This window comes from Primulina huaijiensis, chromosome 14 (assembly GCF_012295235.1).
Source record: "Primulina huaijiensis isolate GDHJ02 chromosome 14, ASM1229523v2, whole genome shotgun sequence".
In the NCBI taxonomy this organism is placed as follows: Eukaryota; Viridiplantae; Streptophyta; class Magnoliopsida; order Lamiales; family Gesneriaceae; genus Primulina; species Primulina huaijiensis.
In genome coordinates this window covers 20,257,692-20,277,498 of record NC_133319.1, presented here as the reverse complement: position 1 = coordinate 20,277,498, position 19,807 = coordinate 20,257,692, and the positions used below count along the sequence as shown (strand labels likewise).

Here is a 19,807-nt window from a genome sequence, read left to right as displayed (position 1 = left end):
ATATTTGGATTGTATATGATTATATATGTGATTTTAATCTTATCGTAAATGCATTAATTTTGATATGATTTGACAGAAGAGACGAGAGATATTTCATATTTGCAAATGTTATGATTCTCTTTATATAGGAGAAAAATAATCCATATGATTAGTCTTTGGTCTTTTGGGTGAATTCGGAATGTAAGACCCGACCCTTATTTTTCGTATATTTTTTTAAAAAAATGTTATAGTTATTCAATTCAGAATATAATTATTTTATTATTTTTTGAAACTTATATATAATTTTTTTTACCATTATTAACATTTTAGTCTGATGGTAGTTATTAAAAAAGTTGTGAAAATAAAACTCTTTCATGAGGTTTACGGAATTAAACAATACTCCATCAGTAAAATCAAACCTGGCCTGCCATTGAAATAAATGCATAATCAAAATCCAAGATGCCAAAATAAATAGTTGTCTCGTTTTGTTATCTTGGAAAGGTATAAAAATCTGAATTTCAGATTTTCATAATCGGCTCTCAATATACTGTGTGTATATAAATTCAAAATGATCTCACCACAAAACACTTAAAAATGGAGAAAGCTTTAATCTTACCTAGGATTTTGCTACTCTGCATATTCACCATGTCAGTTCATTCCGAATACTACTCCAAAACACAACCATTTTCAACACTGCAAGAAAAAACAACCCACCTCCATTTTTACCTACACGATACCTTGAGTGGTAAAAGCCCCACCGCAGTCCAGATAGCTTCTCCAAATACCACGAAGAGCAAGGACGATCCAGTGCCATTTGGAATCCTTTTCGCCATCGACGATCCTCTCACCGAAGGCCCCGAGCTCTCGTCAAAACTCATAGGCAACGCGCGTGGGATGTACCTCTCATCAAGCCAAGACGAGTTCTTGACTTTGGTTATGTATGTTGATTTAGGTTTTACCACTGGGAAGTTTAAAGGGAGTTCCATCAGTGTGTTCTCGAGGAATCCGATAACGGAGAAGCATAGGGAAATGGCGGTGGTGGGGGGACGAGGCCGGTTTCGGATGGCGAGGGGGTTCATCGAGGTGAATACTTATTTCCTGAACACTACAAATGGTGATGCTATTCTGGAGTATAAAGTGACGCTTGTTCATCCATGACGGATATATAATGCTTTTTTAATAAGAGATTTATATATGGCTTATATAATGTGGAGTTTTATTGCAAAATCGTACGTTCTTGATCTGTTTTCTACTCCATCGATGTGCTGTTTTAACTAAATATTCCATCGCTAGCTTCCAACACCCATAATGAAATGACTCAACTCATTAGTCCCAAACTAAACGCAGAACATGCATGGGCTAAGAGTATCCGAGATAATTAATTCGGCTCAATCGTTGACATTTACATTATCGATCAGTAAATAACCTGGACCTAATTGGAGACACAACACATCCTGTAGATTTCAAGATTGACTTTATTCATATTAACATTCAACAAAATAAATCTCATCGTGTCGATTATGATGAAAATCCAAATGCGCGAGTCCGGTAATGGAAAAAATAAAGAATTCAAGGTTATTGATGATTTCATGCTAAAATCATCGTGTCGATTGTTAGAGTAGATGCCCTGTAAGCTNATGGTTTCGTTTTACTTTATCTGTATACTCATGCAAGATGCATAGATAAAGTCCTTGATTATGCTTTAATACAAATGAATCGTAATTCGATGTTGAAACTCATTTGTAAACACTGCATATTCTAAATTTGTTCCTAGTCGATTCAGTCGCCTAAAACAGGGATAAAGGTCGCTTGAGCTCGAGACTAGCATATCTGATGTTGTGTACTGCGTTTCTTGGTAAGGGCATGGAGATGTCCAAACATGCAGATGGGTAGTCATATATATATGATGATTATACCGAACAACCCTCACTCGGACTTTCCAAGTGGTTATCATTCATCGAGAGGATAAGTCCGTGGTTATGATTGTACACCATTAGTCGTTACGACCCGGGACAACACTGATGCTCTATATGCTTGAGCTGTGCTTTGACTCGTTTACCGGCTCTTGGAGAGTCATCAGGTGGCGAGGTTGGGTATAGTTACGACACATATAGGAGCCAGTGCATTGTAGTCGGGGATTCACCGTTCACCTACGGGTGTGGATATCATATGTGATCTGAAGTAATAATAGTGCATGGAATCTCTGGCCAGAGTATGATATGTACGTTGGAGAAGGAGTTTTTCAAATAGTACACGTGATGCCACAATTATATGTGTCACATAGTTATCGAATTAATATGCAACACTCGATGAACCAATGGTTGCAGATTCGATCGGGATATATGAGATGAAGGGACCGTACTGTTCGTTAATCATAATCGACTGGTTCTTGCAGGCACTATCAGTGATACCTAGGGGATCATGGGGCGATGCTACTAGACGCTCTTACCAAGATCCGATGGGTGCAATCAAAAATGAGTTCTGACATTCTTGATCAGGGTGTTGATGAAAAGAATGGGGCTAACTAGGGTAAGCCCGAATAAGAATAAATGTTATTCTGAATCACAAAAAGTTGTGAACCCACGGCTAGCTGTATCTCTGAACCATTGAAGGTCACACAAGCACTGGATCGTTTGTTCCCGTTGAGAGAATAAATTCAAGAAGTTGAATTTATGAAATTTGGAGAGAATAAATTCAAGGAGTTGAATTTATAAAATTTGATAATTTAATTTATTAAACTCAAAAGTTGGGTTTATTAAATATTAAATTTTGGAGGTGATAAAATTCATGTAGTTGAATTTATAATTTAAATATTAAATTCAAATGTTGAATTTATAATATATTTAATATATTAAGCTCAAAGGTTGAGTTTATTAAATATTAAATTAAATATAGTGGAAAGTATGTTTAATGGGCTTGTAGGAGTACAAGTCCAACATACTAAATAATTAAAGTTTTTAATGGACTTTGATTAATTAATTAAACTAGTTGGACTAACCCAATTAATTAATCAAGCCCATTAATTTTAATTATGTGTATTAGGTTTTGGCTTCATTATAAATAGGAGTGATCAAGACAAAAATCCTAGCCTCCACAACACACTAATTTTCAATGTGTGTGATTCTCGAAAATCACAACTTTAAATCCTCCAAATATTTAGCTTACTTAATTAATGAGATTAATTAAGTAAATCATGATTAAAGAAATATGAAGATTCCTTTATTCCAATTTGCATAAGTTCATTCGAGAGTTTCAAGGAATTGCTAGAATTCTTTGTCGGCTCTTACAATATGCAAAAATAATTTTGTACTCTCAAAAATATTTTGAACCAAATTAAATTGTGTTCTATCTCTACGGAAAAATATCTTCTATTTTTCTAGTGCAATTTAGAAGAAGAATAAATATTCTAGTCGTGGACCTGATTCGGAGGTTGAAGAAAGTTCGTAAAGAATTACAACAAGAGCTATCTCCGCTAAACCCGGAATAGTTGGAGCCGTGTGATTAATTCACAAAAGATATAAATTTTTACGTCTTATGAATGTTTTGATTGTAAAACCATACGAGTGCCTAAAACAAATATATTTTGATTGTCAAAATAAAATAAAAATTTTAAACTTCCGTTGCGTTTGGGTACGAGAAAACCGAGATCCAACGGTCGATTGTATCCAAACCAGTGTTCCGCATGAATTACACCCATTTTCAGTCACCCAACCACGAACCCGTCAAAAATCTGTATATTGAGGACGTAACTTAAGTTCTGATAAGGCCCCTAGCTAGCCCGGTCCACTACTTTAGTTTTCTATCTTTTTCTCGCTTGGAGAGTGTGAAAGGAAAAATAATTCTTGGGTTTCAAGATATAATTTATTCCTTAGATTATCTTTTCATTATTGATAAAATTTTGTTAATTATTTGATTAAGAGTTTTGGATTTCTAGACTTTTACAGAAATTGACTCTAGATTTAACTTGATATGCTTAAAAGTGTTCTTATAAACTTTATTTTACCATGATTTGTAGGTATATATCTAATCAATCAAACAATTCTAGCGAAAAGCATGCCTTTAAATATGAGGATCAAATATCGCGCACGTATGTGAAAGAGCGGAGAGATAGAGAGAAATATTATCAGAGAAAAGAATTAAGTCGTAGAGCGCCGTCGTTTGAAGAATACAATTATTTACAATTGTTTTACCATGGTTGTTGGAGACATCTGAGGACAACACTTATGAAAGTGTTGATTGAAGATTTTGTTTTGTTGCTTCAGTTTTTAACACATATTTTTTGCATTATTTGATTATTTGATTGTTGTTTTTAGAATGCAATTTAATTCTTTAACTTATTAAAATTCATTCCATTAAAATATTTTTACGCGGTCTCGGGCATGTCAGCATCCGACCAAGTCAGCACTACGGTGAAAAAAGGACTAAAATTGAGAAAAAAATATATATATATAAATTAGTGCACAAAAACTATAAATTATTGACTAGATGACCAAAAATAAAAAACAAGCAAGATACATGACATGGTGTTTTCTTTTATTTTTATCTAGGACGTGAATTTTAATGTACATAATTAAATTTTATTCTTGTCACAGAAGTCATGCATGTAAGATAACATCATTTAAAATATGCGATATTCTATGGATTTAGTGGTTTTGAGCGAAATTTGATCAAAACAAAAAAATCCAAATTAATGGATGAAAACCAAAATTTAACAAGTCACAAGAATACAATCTATAACAGGTCAACTTATAGCACATCACATTATATACAGGGATGGATACAGTAATTTAACTTGGGGTGAGATTAAACTTCATGTGTGTGTGTGTATATAAAACTCATTACATTATATATTCAATGAATTTGTGCTTTAGAAGTTGGGTTTGAATTTAATGTAATAAATTGAATCTAAAATATTAATACGGGGATATTTGTCAAAATGGCATTGGTCAATTTTTTTTAAAAAAAAAACTAAGAATTCAAAGTGTATTTGAAACCCTTGAAATCTATCAAGAAGTTTCACTTAGATTCAAATTTTTCATTTTTTAAACTATTATTTATCATATTTTAATTGTACTTTCGAAATTAAATTTTATTAAATAAAAAATTTGATAAAATAGATCGATGTTAATTTTTTAGAAGTTCATATTACATTTATAAAATTCTTACAAATTAATATATATGTAATACAGTTTATACACTAATAATTTATTTTGCTTAATAGCTTCACACATCATTCTACAAAATTAAATTTTTTTTTATAAAAAATAAGTGGCTGATAGCTTTTCTTGCAATGGGTGTGGCCAACATTTTACACAATAATTTATTGCAATGGATATAGCTTTTTCTACCCAACTTTTTAGGTAGACAAAAGTTGACCACACCTGAAATTAGGTAATATTTTTTTAAAAAAAAAAAATTGTGCTGGGCTATTTTTCGCACAACGTTTAGTTTGGAGGATAAAATAAACTAATGATTAATATATAAATGATAAAGAAAATGATTATAGTAGAAATATAATATATGGTATAAAATAGTATTTTGTTTGATAAGATTTTAAGTGTATGATAATTTTGAATTTTTCGATGAAAAAACAAAATTGCCCTTTCCTCTTTTTTTTCTTCCACTCCGGCGGCGGTGGTCAGCCGGAAGCGGTGGTCGGTCGACGGCGGCGGTAGGCGGTGGTTGGCGGCTAGCGGTGGACGGACGGAAGCGGTGGTCGGTGGTCGGCGGCGGCGGGGTCGGCGGCTGGCAGTGGACGGTCGGAAGTGGCGGTGGCCGGCGGTGGCGGCGGAGGTTGTCGACGACGGCTGGCGGTTGTCGGCGGTGGTCGGCCTTTGGCGGGGGTTGCCGGTGGGCGGTCGGTGGAAGGAAGTGGTGGTGAGTTTGAATTTAGGAGAAAGATAAAATTGGAAAAATATGATGGATTAAGAGTTAGATAAATAATCCTAGTGGGTGAGGAGCTATTATTTTAACCTACCTAATATAATTTACTCATTCATAGGAGAGATTGACTTGATTAAATAAAAAACGTACCAAACGAGTGATTAGGTGGGTTTTAAAAAAATAAACTCATCTAATCAAGCAAACCAAACGCTACCTAAGGGAAAAAACTAGGATAAGTTGTGAAAACCTGAACCAACAAGTGCACCATTTGAAATTATCAATACCAATGACCAAAGAAATTCGAAATATTTCAATCACCTTGCAGCTGTGAAATTCGAAAAGTTGGAATACAATTAAGAACCTTTTTTTCCTCCTCCCATTATCAACATTTGACGGCATTACAAGGGTTGTTTTGACAGCACAAGTAATATTAGTCATTTTAAGGCTATTGAAGGCCTTAAAGAAGGGCTGTAATGGCCATGAAATATAGCCTCTTCAGCTAATCTCTCTTACCCTATAATATACATCACTTGATTACACCATGAAGACACATCATAAACCACAAACACTCTGAAAGTTCCAGCACCAATTTAGTTCATTTCGGCAACAAAATTATGCTCATTTTCGAGCACAATCTCTATCCCTTTTCGGAACCCCTCAACATCATAAAATTTGATCACTTGCTGCACATTTTCGAAGCAATAAGGCTACATTATTCTGCCCAAAAATCGAGCAACCTTCCTTCTCAAAGTCTAGGTCAAATTTCGGTTCCAACTCGAACAAAACATCTCCCAAGTTCAAGAAGAGTTTTGCCCAAGTTCGTGGTGTTTCGACGACAAGTATTCTTCCACGATTTTCTTAAGATCAATATCAAGTAAGGGGACTTTCTGTTTAAATCGAGATATATGTTTTTAAAACCGACCAGCACATATGCATTATATGTGATTAAAATCTGATTTCTGACAATTGTATTTCTAAAATATTGGCTTTTATGAACTAATGGTAGAAATATATATTCTGAACATCTCTGATTCTTGATTCCTTATTCATGGCCTCACCCCTTATGAAGAGAACACATAGGGTATTTATATTATTTAACCATGAAATTCATAATTTGTTCAGTGCATAGTTCTAATACGTGTTTATTTATGAAAAATATGAATATTTATGTATATATATATGCTATTACTGTTTTTGTTGAAAAAAATAATTTTAAACACTTGGAAGAACTCTCCTACTTATTAAGTGATGACCACATCACTCGTCTACTCACCACCCTCTCAGATAAGAATGATGATCAGTTAGAGAATGAGGAACAAACTCAGTTATGGGGATGGTACGGAAAGAGAAGACCATTATCAATGTTAAAGTTTTATTTTCGTTGTCAGTTTATTTCATAGTTGATTTTTTTTTTTTCATTCTGAGATTATTTTGGAGTTGTAAAAACAGTGTTTTATATTTATGAATAAATATACGAGTTTGGAAATTCTGTACTTTTAAGGTTTGCTGTTTTGCAATTATGTGATTGTAAGATAACGCTGGTGTCATACGCTCGGTCTCAGGGCATAGGTTCATAATCTGGTTGGGAGAAGTTCTTGTGTCTTAACGCCTAGTTTTGGTGAAAATGCGCAAATAGCAGGCATCTCAGCGCCAGAAATTTGAGCAGCAGGTACCCTAGCACCGCCAGAAGGCTCCTCAATGCCAGAAATTCGAGGGACAGGCGCCTCAGCGCAAGAAATTCGAGGCATTGGCGCCTTAGTGCCTATGTTGTGCTCCAATTTTTGAAAATTTTGTAGAACTCATAAATTTGTGTAGGAAACATTGTTCCGGAAACCTCATGACGTAGGGTTTCCATTCATATCAAAATTTCCAAATTTTTTATTTTTGGAAATTTCTTGAAAATCTCGTTCGAAAATCTCATTTGACTCTTGTATTACACCGAAATACTTGAAACTGCTTGTTTTATTCTGCTTTCAGTCCATTTAACTTATTCTTATCATTTTGGGCTGTCTAAACCATTTTGTTTGATCATTGACTTTAACAAAGATTTACAAACTACTTTTTTATGATTAACATCTTCTGATTTATAATCTTTCATTTTAAAATTGAAATCAATGAAAGCTTATTTAATCTATTGATTTCGTGTTTGGGTTACCATTGTTTCATATATCATTATCTATTTTTTGGAAATAACTTAGAAGCGTTCACGCATGTAGAAAATGACCGAAAGATCTCATCATAACAACCACAACCCTCGATATGCTAATTGCAATAACAATCGCAATGACAATATCAACAACGAGGAGGATGTACCACCACCTCCACCAACATTAAACCTGAATCAAGTGGATCTAATAGCTATAGACATCATTAATGTGGAAACCACGCTCCAAGGATTGATGCCCCCAAACACAAATCAGCTACCACCTCGACTCTCGACTCAAAATGGGATCAAGTATAACTACAAATACCTAAAGAAAACCCGAGTCCCAACATTCATTGGCAACCGAGAACTAAACTTCTAATAAGGGAGGATAGATGTGAAAACCTGAACCAACAAGTATACCATTCGAAATTATCATTACCAAGGGCCAAAGAAATTTGAAATATTTCAACTACCTTCCAACTCGAGCAAAACTTCTCCCAAGTTCGAGAAGAGTTTTGCCCTATTCTTCCACGATTTTCTTAAGAACAATATCAAGTAAGGGAACTTTCTGTTTTTAATTGAAATATATGTTTTAAAACCGACCAACATATATGTATTATATGTGTCTAAACTTTGATTTCTGAAATCTATATTTCCGAAGCACTGGAACTTTGTGAACTAATAATAAGAATATATTCTGAACATTTCTGATTCATGATTCATGGCCTCAACTTTTAGATGAGAGAACATATAAAAGACTGATATCAGTTAGTCATGGAATTCATAATTTGTTCAATGCATAATTCTGATACATTTTATTGAAAAATGAAAATATTTATGTATATATCTGTTATTACTGTTTTTTGTTATAAAAAAAATTGATTTTAAATGTTAGGATGAATTCTCCTATTTATTGAGTTACCATCATAGCATTCATTCACTCTCAGTTCTGAGGATAAAAAAGAAAGAGAAAATCACTGTCAATATTTAAATTTCAATATTTTGTTATCAATTTATTTCAAGTTGTATGCTTCCTCACCATAGTTAATATTTTACATTCCGTAGCTTTAAAATATTATGTGATTATTTCGAAGTTGTAAAGATAATTTTTTCTATTTATTAGATTGGTTTGAAAATTATGTACTTCTAATGTTTGTTGTTTTGCAACTATGTGATTGTGAGATAACATTAGCATCATACATCTCACTATCGAGACGTGACATGAGCTACAGCCCGAGACGGGCCTAATGTAGATATATCCCTGATTATATATATATATATGCCTTTAACAATGGAAAAAATTCTTGTTAATGTAAGTGCCCTAAATTTTATGTTGCATTGTCTTAAAAATTCTGAATGTTGACAATGTTCATCAAGTTAGATGGTCAGAAAAATAAGCAGTGTGGATAAAGAGTATGGAAAAATTTAAAGCATGAGACAAATTAAAGGCTGCAAAATGAATAATGAGATCATGCTGATTAATGTATTTTTGACAAGCTAGCGTGCAGTGGTACTGGTGATGTGGAGACCCATTACTTTATATACCACTGGATCTATGTATTGTTTCCTGTGGCTGCTTTATTTGCATGCGTTTCTTAGCATGTTGGTTGGAGGGGATACATCTATCGATAATGCATGGGAAAGCAGTGATGACAAAACTCGATCTGTTAAATATATATTTCCATAATCATTAATGCCACCACTCACGTTCCATCAACTCTCTCGGTAATTAACTTTGAATCATATTATAAAAAATTTCCCAATCGTATTATATTTTAGATTGAATGAAAGTTGTTTGTGACATCAAAAAACTGACGTGATATAAAAAAATTTGTTGACTTATCGAATGCCACGTAATCAATTGGACCGAAATAGACAGAAAAATTAAAAACTAGTGTATCAAAATCAAATTTCGAAAATGGCCAAAACCGGACAAGTAAATGGACTAAAAAAATCATTTTTCCTTATCAGGCATATAAATATACTTTTTAAAACCGTTTTGGACTTGAAAACTACACTACGATCTTCCCCCGATCTAGCCTTTCCATTATAAGTTAATTACTATAAATAGAAACAAGAGCGTTCATGATCACAATACCATATCATAATTAGCATTTTATTACATAAACATACACTCCAACAGATATGGAGAAGCCAATTACCATATTTTTAATGCTTTACTTCATTGCAAGGGCAGTTCACAGCATGGACACCACAAAAGATCCTCAAATCAGTACAAAACTATTCTTCCTTATTCGAAAGAAAAATTAAAAAAAAACTTCACTTCTTCTTTTAAAGTCACGTCAGCACTTCAGTGAAATTAGACTAAAAACCGATAGATATGGAGAAGCCAGCGACCATATTTTTCATGCTTTACAATGGCAGTTCACAGCATGGATACTCTAAAGGATCCTCAATCAGTACAAACTTGGTTCGGAACTATTCTTCCTAATTCAAAAGAAAATTTAACAAAACTCACTTCTTCTTTCGTAGCCACGTCAGCACTTCGGTGAAATTGAGCTAAAAACCAACAAAAAACAAAATTACATGACTAAATTAAAAACAATTATGACAAGTCAGACAAGAGAAACAGAAAACACAACAACTTATAGGACTAAATTGGTTAATTTCTCTTTTCATCCAGTAATATAGATTTTTTTTTTTATTGAAAGTCATTAAACATACGGAATATTGCTTATTTAACTTCCAATCCACTGGAGAAAGCTAAGCGTTCATGATATATTTCATGTCAATGTCATATAAGTATTTTCCGGTGTTGAGCCACGTTCTAAAGCACGTGGAAGAAGAAATATCAATGAATTCAAATATTCCGATCAATTAGCAGGTTCATTTGGCATATAACAAGAAGAGCGAGTATTCAAGATGAAGGCTATTTATTACATCACCCCAAAAAAAAAACACATGAAGACTAAACCATTTTTCAAAATATTGTGGAGCATGCAAGAAGTTCTTGTCATATATTGCCAAATTACCATTGATTTAAGTTTCGATTGAGAAGCATATATTTTAGAAGCTGATCATGAAAGAGAGAAAATAGAGACCCAAATTTTGTGTAGCAATGCCTAGAAAATTAAACTCTGAATATGAGTAAGTTTAAGTGTTTAATCAAAACATTATATATATATATATATATATATATATAATGTTTTGATTAAACTTACTCATATAGATTTTACAAAACTCGTAAAATTAAATTCATATTTTCCAAGTCCATTAATATGATTTGGAGACAATAACTCTTGAATTGAACCACTAGCTATTTCTATTTGTTTATTTAATTTCCTTTCTTTCTGCGTTTCTTGTTGGGAAAAATTTAGGGAAAGTGATATCAAGAGTCAACATGTCTTTATTGTCTGTCTGTCGTTATTACTTATTCTTATGAATAACAATTATTAAAGTTATTTACTTTAAGGAATTGATGTTTTAAAATAAATTTATGACTGATAATTTTATATATTCTCATTTTACATTCCAAATTAAAATAAATAACATTAAATATTACTATATTAAAAAATAAATTAAAATAATTGACGAGTCATTCTAATGAAAACGATTATTTTAAAGAAAAAGTAGAAAAAAATTTCACCGCAAAATTAAATACGAAATATCCGTACTTGTTATATAATACAGATTTATTAATGTAGATTATGTATAATGAATTAGACAAAATAGTTTTTTGGTCAATTGATTTGTTCAATTTTAGTTTTCGTACAAAGTTTTTTTGGTACATTAACTTTTAGTTTTCGATCATTCCGGTAAAAAACACATGATGTGGTAATAGGAAATAATGATGTAATAACAAAAAAATACTAACATGACATTAAAAAATACTAACGTGATATTAAAAATTGTTAGTTTGTCAGATGTCACGTCGGAAATTGGATCAAAATAGTCGAAGATTAAAAGTAGATGATTCAAAACCAAACTTTGAAAATTTAATTGACCAAAACTCAAAATTCAAAAAGTTAATGGAAAAAAAAATCATTTTACTTTTAAATAATGGTAAGTTGGTGACATAATTAAGCACTCAATTTACTATATATACCACAGTATGGTATGTGTAACACACTCACTAAATATGGAGAAGTTTACCATATATTTTATGATGTACTTGATGGCGATGGCCGTAGCCGTGCCCACAGTTTACAGCATGGATACTCCAATAGATCCTCAATCAGTGCAAAATTGGTTCGAAAAACTTGCTAATTCGAAAGAAAAATTAACAAAACTTCACTTCTTCTTTCATGATATAGCAACTGGCAAGAACGAAACTGCTTTTGATGTAGCTCGACTCAACACCTCTCTCCAATCGCCCACGTTTTTCGGTATAGTCCGAGTGGTGGATGATGCATTGAGAGCGGGCTCACAACCCGAGTCCAAGATCATCGGACGAGCCGAAGGAATCTACGGGGCGGCCTCGTTGGAGGAGAGTGCTTTTCTGATGACTCTGAACTTAGTGTTCACAGATGGTGACTATAATGGCAGTACACTTAGCTTATTTGGCTACAATCCCATCACTCACAAGTATCGCGAGATAGCCATTGTTGGTGGTTCAGGTGTTTTCCGATTGGCGCGGGGGATCGCTACCGTTCGTACCATCTGGTTTAATCTTACCAGTTTGTATTTTGTAATGGAGTATCATGTCATGGTGTTGCATTATTGAGTAAAATTCTATAATTTCATGTCTGCAAAGTCCTTGTACTAATGCATGGCATTCCTTTGGCATTTCAAAGAAATAAGGATAAATGTCATCTTTGTAATCATTGCATGTAATGCATATATAGTTACGGAAGATACGATATTAATTAGAAAGTGAAACTATTATATATATTGAAATATAAGAAATTAAAATTATTATTATAAAATAAATACAGTTAATAACCGTTTAATTAAACACACAAACCTATTTATTTTATTAGTTTTTCATATGTCACCTCATATCAAAATAATCGAAAATTAAAAATTAATGTATCAAAGCCGAACTTTGAAATTTTAATTAAAAAATCCAAAATTGAAAAATATAATGGAAATTTTTTTTATTTTTTCACTTTTGTTATATAAAGTAGATTTGTTAACGCTGATGATCGTCGATTGAGTCTTCCAATTTTCAAAGAGATTTTAAATGGTAACATGAGCATTCAATTTACTATATATACCACAACATTGTATACGTAATACACCGGAACAAATATGGAGAAGTTTACCATATTTTTAAATAAATAAGCGGATCTAGAATTTCGACTCTGTGGGGGCCATTTATAAAATAAATGGACAAAATATTAAAAGAAGAAAAACAAAAATTACATCAGTTATATTCAACTAAAAATAAACAATACGTTTTAAAAAGAAAATTTTTAACTAAAAAAAATTCGACGTTCCTTAAAATTTTCAAAATTTTCATTAATAACATCTATACAAATATTTTAAGCAATTTCTCTTTAAATAAATATCATCAATACATCCGAGAGAAAATCATCATTCATTTTGATCTGAATCCTAGTTTTGTCGATATTCATAGTTGAGAATGACTGTTCTGTAGTAACGGTAAAAACTGAAAGAGTCAGCAAAATCATCACCTGATATTAGAAAAGGTTTTTCATAAATGATACATTTAAAAGTAATAAAGTATTAAAAAATTAAAAGTAAATCAATTATTAATTAAAAAAAGGAAAAAAAATCTAAGATTCGAACTTAGGTTTACAATTACAGAAACTCGATCTNTTCAAAAATTAATATCATCTAAAAAAATTCAAAAAAGTTGGGGGCCATGGCCCTCGTGTGCCCTATTGTAAATCCGCCCTTGGAAGCAGCAAAGAAAGAAGACTGGATGCAAAGCCCTAGTGACCACTCCTCCGTTAATCAACTATCGTGTACAAGATGCCTAGCCAAATTAGGATTTTCGAACTGTGACTGTCAGCCAATATCTCCCTGAAAACACCACCTCGATCTAGAGAAGGTATAATGTAAATGGCCATCAAGGACCAAGTCTCTACGTATTTCAACTCATATATGCTTCGATGCAACGATTATAAAAGGAAGTGCTAACAAAATGTTCTATTGAAGACGCAGCGAGATGCAGCAACCAATTTCACAAAGTCAGTCACATACAAGACACCTAACCAAGAAATCACGGACTGGAACGAATGCCACGACAACTCACTATGAAAATGAAATAAACTGGAACGAAACAACTCACTATGAAATGAAATAAACAAAAAAATGACTGGTCAAATCGTTTCATGCCTCGGAAGTCGGACCAATTAATGAAAGAAATGTTGGAAACCTTGTCATCTTTCTTTATCTCTAATTTATTGTGTTGTACATGGGTATATTCACCTGTTGCAACCATACAAATCAAACAAAGCCTTATCAAAAATAAATAATAATAAAAGTTTGCAGGAATACATTAAATGCATCTAGCTGCGTCTTGTAGGAATACATCAAACGGGTCCATGTGCAAGGTCTTTGCATGGGTCTAAAATCCAAAAATAATAAAAACAAGTGTCCATGATCGAGCCCGTTTAGCTCAACGAAAGTTTCGGCAATTCACTGTCCTATCCTGATTTAAAAATATTTGTCATACTAACTTGACAACCTACGGGCTCTAAACAAATGTGAAGATATATATGGAGATAAAAGGGTCCTACGGGTCACCTTTCTTTAATTTTTTGAAATTTTTTACTTTACAATCCATTTCAAAAGATATCCAAAAAGAGTTTAAACACGATATTTTAAACAAGGACTTCGGGGCTTTGCATAAGTTAAGATTTAAGGCATGTAAAATTCTATTTCAACTTAGAATAACCATTTTTGTATCCCCAGAATAAGATATAAACAGATTTAGACGATAAAATAATCATATATAGAAGATTTTGAAAAGGCATCGAACAACCGCAGCTAAAAAGGAAGAACAGCATAAAAAGGGGATAATATGGGCACCTGCAATGCATGCTTACCTCAGTAAAACATACTGATATGATCAACCAGAGATCTTCTGCCGTTTTTTTGCTGGGCACCGCAGCTTCAAGTCTTTTAACACCCTAATGATGCATTGCATAGTTGGTTGCTCATCCGAATTGACTCCCAAACAATCTACTGCCAACTTAGTGAATTCCATTGCAGTGTCCTCGTCAACACAAAAAGAGTCATCCACGGCTGATGTTTTGGGATCGCTAAGGTTGCAGTTAAAAAATTCTTCTTCCATCAATGTGGACATCTTAAACACAGGGTACAGGTTTTTGTTGATGAGCTCCAGAAGTAGAATACCATAAGCAAAAATGTCATGCTTCATCGACCAAGGAGGGCCTACAACAATGCAAAATATATTGCAATTGAAACTTTGGTGGATTAACATGGAAACAACATAAATGTTCATAAATTATCATTTCAATACTTTAAAAAGTTACGATAATTGTGGACAAATGGAACACGGGTCACAAAGATTAACATGATTTTCCTTGTCAAGAATTATTCCACTTCAGTGTGTGGAGGAAATGACGATTACTCTAATAGTCATAAAAAATAAATCAGCAGGAAAAACGCTTCATGCTCAACCTCATCATATTCTCTTACATGCTTTAGTGTCGAGGTCAACTATAATTATGGATCAAAGGCAAGCCAAGAACTCAAGGTTAAAAAATAGAAGACGAAGTTTGTGAGTTCAGAATTTGGAATATAACAAACAAAATGTTAGAGCTGACAATAAGAACGAGTGTTCAAAAACACATAACACAACAGGCCACGAGTTTCAACTACCTATGTTTCTTTATAAGGCTTGGCCATATGTTTCTAAGACATGACCATTTATATTCCAAAATTTATTGGACATGCAAGGAATATCAACAGAAGATAATCAGCTAGATTCATATATACAGCAAGCAAAGAACACAAAAATAGATGCATACCATCCAGATGTTTGCAATGAAAAGCATAAAGCTTCCCAACATGCTGTTCATATTCCTCCCGGTCTTCGCAATATGAGAGTAACCTAAAGTCAAACACCACTGGACATTTCTCCTACAAAAAGACAAAAACGACCAGGATCATAACAAGACTGACCGGTGTACAAGAGCATTCGTAGAGGAAAAAAGAAATGATAAAAGTAAATACAACCTTATCCACCATGATATATTTAGAATTGACACCACCATGGACAAGTCCCTTGTCATGAAATGCTCCCAACATTCTTGCGATATCAGTTGCCACCTTCATTCTATCATCCCAACTAAAGGTATCTAGTAGAAAGCCATGAGGAAACGTGTTATCATAAAAAAAAAATGAACAGATGCAGACAACTAGGAATTAGGATTAGCTGGCAGACCAGTAGGAATAATATTTTCCAGAAGCTCATCGTGTCTATCCTCATATATGACTGCCAAACGTCTTGCACAATGGAATCCGATCAACTTCACTACATTCCGATGTGATCTGATCTCATGATCCCTCAATAGGTTGAGTTCATCCTGTGACGAGAAGCAATAGTCAGATATCAAAGACAAAGTTGAAAAAAGGTATCATATAGGAAGCCGACAATGTCATACATGGATTCGATGTGTATGATGCAAGACTTGATAATCGCAAAGGATGGGGTAAAAATATTCCCATGTTTTGACAAGCACGTCCAGAGATCCGGATTCTGTCTGGATGGTCCCTCGGTGCAGGGTTCCAAACATGGTATAGCATATACGAGTGTACCGGAAATGACTAGTCATCTGCATTAACTCATCGAAGCTGTAATGTTTGACCCCACCATCCAGATCCCGAGGTTGAACGATTGGATAACTACATATATGCTCAAAATCAGTTATAAATAGCGGAAGAAAATTAACATTAATTAGCAGTAACAGTAGAGGTTATAGCAATGAGCAAACATTCTTTTTTAAGCAAAAAAAAAAAAAAGCAAAGCAAAGTGATGGATCTCATTGGTTTCAGACCTGAAAACTCCATATCCATAAAAACAATTATGCGGTACAGGCAAGAGAAAGGATCGATGGGTATCGACAAGTCTAACCTTTGGTTTTCCTAGGAATCGTACTTTTTATGGAACACCTTGTAAACAATATTAGAGTCACAAAAAGGCGGTCGACATCGGATCATATCTTTCTGATAGCAATAGCGCTCCCAATCAGCCGAATTCAACTTCTTCATAAACGACAACTCATCTTCATCCTCCTCGCTTTCCGTCTTGACCATCAGTGAATCGCTACTGTCAAACATCCCGCCGCCGCCTCCGGCCGTGAATGGGTCTGAATCGGGATTTGAATGAGCGGGCGAAGATTGCATTTCCCCTTCTCGTTTCGAACCCTAACCTGAACAACGATGTGCATGCACATGTGAAATATTTTCAGTAAAAAATAGTTTTTTATACATTTTCAAATTATTTTTTAATAATGTATTTATTTTTAACCACCATTTCTTAACTTCCTAGACACCTATTTCAACTGATTTTTTTTTAAATGAAGATTTTATTTACACTTTCTAAAATATTATTATTAAATATATTTTTACTAAATAGGTAAGATTATCTTTGTAGGGTAAATTAGAGATAAATCCTCGAATCCAAACATAAATATACCTTAACTCCTTACACCAAAAAAATTTTGTTTAAACTCCCTCAAACAATGAAAATGACAAAAATACACTTATTTAATGAATTGATGAATTGATTTACATGGGACTGTAAATGGTATCAAAGCAAGGTAAAATTATTTCAAACATACAAAAATTATTATTATAGTGTAATTAAATGTTTGAGCATGAGAATTTTCTCAAATAATATGGATCTGAACCCAAGTTCGAGATTAATTATTTACAAGACTTATTCCAATATTTTGGAATATTTGAAACAAGAAAATCTAACTAATGTTAGATATCAGGAGCAAGGTGGGACTTATCAAAATCCAAAGGTAAATTTATGATTCAGTCTAATAAGTTTCTAAAAATAGTACCGGATTCCGCTAAACTATCTTTAAATCTTAGATAAATCCAAAAGATGGTAAAAATTACGGGAATATGATGTATTATATATCACAAAAAGTGGGAAAAAAATCCTTAAAAAACAAGAATAAATTCTTGTAATATTAAAGGATATTCGAACAAAAATCCAAACTCTAGAACAACAACCAAGTTCTAGTAAAAAGACTTCGGTAGGAAGGTTACCATATGTGGCACCCGGTTTAGGAATTCATAATTATTCCCTTACTAAGTGCCACATTTTTTTTTCAATCTTTCTTTATTGAACTGCTATCTTTAATTTTTCTATTATTATTATTAAAAAGATATTGTAGATAAAAATTTAAATATTTTCTACTATCATTAAAAGATTATATACAAATATTTACATTCTTATTTCAAATATGTACAATTATTTTACAGCGGAAGTTTAACATTTATTTATAAACAGATCATTCCAACTTTCAAGTGCTCTTATTTCAGCTTCAGTTATTTTCCTCCTGTTCCAATTCTGGGGTTCCTGTGTCTGGAAATTACAATAGACGAAAAGAAACAGAGGGTTAAGTCTTTAAGCACTTAGTGAGTTTAAATTAGTATATAACTTTTAAATAAATTAAAATACATGAAGTGATAGGCATAACAATTTAGATGTTATGAATGTTGTGCAATGGAATAATAGATAAATGAAAATTTCATAAATTAACATTGGTGGCTCTAATTGAGCACTTTTTACGAGCCAGGTGAACCATTCTCCGGACCGAAATATTCGGTGCGCGTTGTTCAGATGAACCACATACCCGGGAATTTTGACCCGTTGTTCATTGGACTCATTTTCCGGGCCGAAGCCACGTTGTCCAGTGGACTCAATTTCCGGACCGAAATCTGTTGTCCATGACTCCATTCATTAACGATATATCAATCCATTCATAAATATGCAAGAAAATATATCAGTAATTGAAATGAACTGTGGAGGATATTTGAACATTAAATAAATGCTATTGAAATTTCCAGGCCAAATGCCAAAGGTTTTAATAGAAGAATGAATAATAATTTCCTCACTTGATAACTTACAGTGTAGGCTTGATTAATAATCCGAGTTGCTGGAGCAAGTCCTAAAAATATATTATGAATGATATTTATATGTTAGAGTTTTTAAGTAACTAGCTGATCATTTCCAGATTATTTTTTTTGTTCAAAATTTAATCCGGTTGAATTTACTTAAGATTGCAAAATTCATATTAATTAGAAAACATCTCCAAACATTACGAAAGTTGGCCAAAAAGTCGGAAATATCACCAGGAAGGTTCGGCCGCCGGAAAACCGGCGATACGGCGGCGCGTGCAGTACACGCGCCGACGGGTCCTGCGCGTGACTGGCCTTCTGGCGGCCACGTGCGGCCGATTTTTTTCCAGGTTATGTAACTTTGCAAGATCTTAATTCTTATGTTGAACGTTTTGTCAAATTCCTACCCCGATCAATACCAGATTTAAATATCGTTGTATGGATAACTAAGGTACTCAGGCATTTCGAAAATGTTAGTTCCGACAATATTTTGGGATGACAGCTGGTATGTACTTCATCTATGCAACAAGATGTACAACTTTTATGTTCAAGCCGACCTCTAGTTTGGTGTGTAGCTATAATAAAAATGAGCGAAAAGTACCTAGCTTGATTACGGGATTCTGTCACCGTTTCTCGGAATAACTTTTTTTGATTTTCTTGTTCTTTGATCAATCTTTTTTCATCACCTCCAGTGTTATATTGTGTTTGGATATGAGGTGAATAGTTGGTGATTTATCGGAATTTTTCGGAAAGGGGTATAGATTT

The 19,807-nt window shown here is 33.3% G+C and overlaps 3 protein-coding genes across 3 annotated transcripts; 2 read left to right on the top strand and 1 right to left on the bottom strand.

Moving 5' to 3' along the window:
* The first annotated feature begins 556 nt into the window (after window positions 1–556).
* LOC140956572 (dirigent protein 4-like) lies at window positions 557–1,137 on the top strand. The gene has a single exon (XM_073413367.1). It carries the CDS (start codon window positions 574–576, stop codon window positions 1,135–1,137), a length of 564 nt encoding a protein of 187 aa, XP_073269468.1. The 5' UTR covers window positions 557–573.
* Window positions 1,138–12,102: 10,965 nt separating this feature from the next.
* On the top strand, window positions 12,103–12,781 carry LOC140957809 (dirigent protein 22-like). Its single transcript, XM_073415198.1, has one exon. The coding sequence runs from the start codon at window positions 12,108–12,110 to the stop codon at window positions 12,690–12,692; it is 585 nt and encodes a 194-aa protein (XP_073271299.1). The 5' UTR covers window positions 12,103–12,107; the 3' UTR covers window positions 12,693–12,781.
* Window positions 12,782–14,497: 1,716 nt separating this feature from the next.
* LOC140957735 (probable LRR receptor-like serine/threonine-protein kinase At1g07560) lies at window positions 14,498–17,350 on the bottom strand. Its single transcript, XM_073415103.1, has 6 exons — window positions 17,040–17,350; window positions 16,570–16,810; window positions 16,350–16,491; window positions 16,142–16,263; window positions 15,934–16,045; window positions 14,498–15,334 (listed from the first exon to the last, which is right to left on the bottom strand). Exons 2-6 carry the CDS (start codon window positions 16,744–16,746, stop codon window positions 15,009–15,011), a joined length of 879 nt encoding a protein of 292 aa, XP_073271204.1. The 5' UTR covers window positions 16,747–16,810; window positions 17,040–17,350; the 3' UTR covers window positions 14,498–15,008.
* Window positions 17,351–19,807: the final 2,457 nt, after the last annotated feature.

Bases quoted from the DNA above. Each gene is read 5' to 3' on its own strand.
- LOC140957809 (XM_073415198.1), top strand. From the start codon at position 12,108: ATGGAGAAGTTTACCATATATTTTATGATGTACTTGATGGCGATGGCC.
- LOC140957735 (XM_073415103.1), bottom strand. From the start codon at position 16,746: ATGCAGATGACTAGTCATTTCCGGTACACTCGTATATGCTATACCATG. The intron at 16,264-16,349 runs GTCTGCCAGCTA...GCTTTCTACTAG, and splicing joins GGAAAATATTATTCCTACTG to ATACCTTTAGTTGGGATGAT. The intron at 15,335-15,933 runs GTATGCATCTAT...GCATTGTTGTAG, and splicing joins TCATTGCAAACATCTGGATG to GCCCTCCTTGGTCGATGAAG.
- LOC140956572 (XM_073413367.1), top strand. From the start codon at position 574: ATGGAGAAAGCTTTAATCTTACCTAGGATTTTGCTACTCTGCATATTC.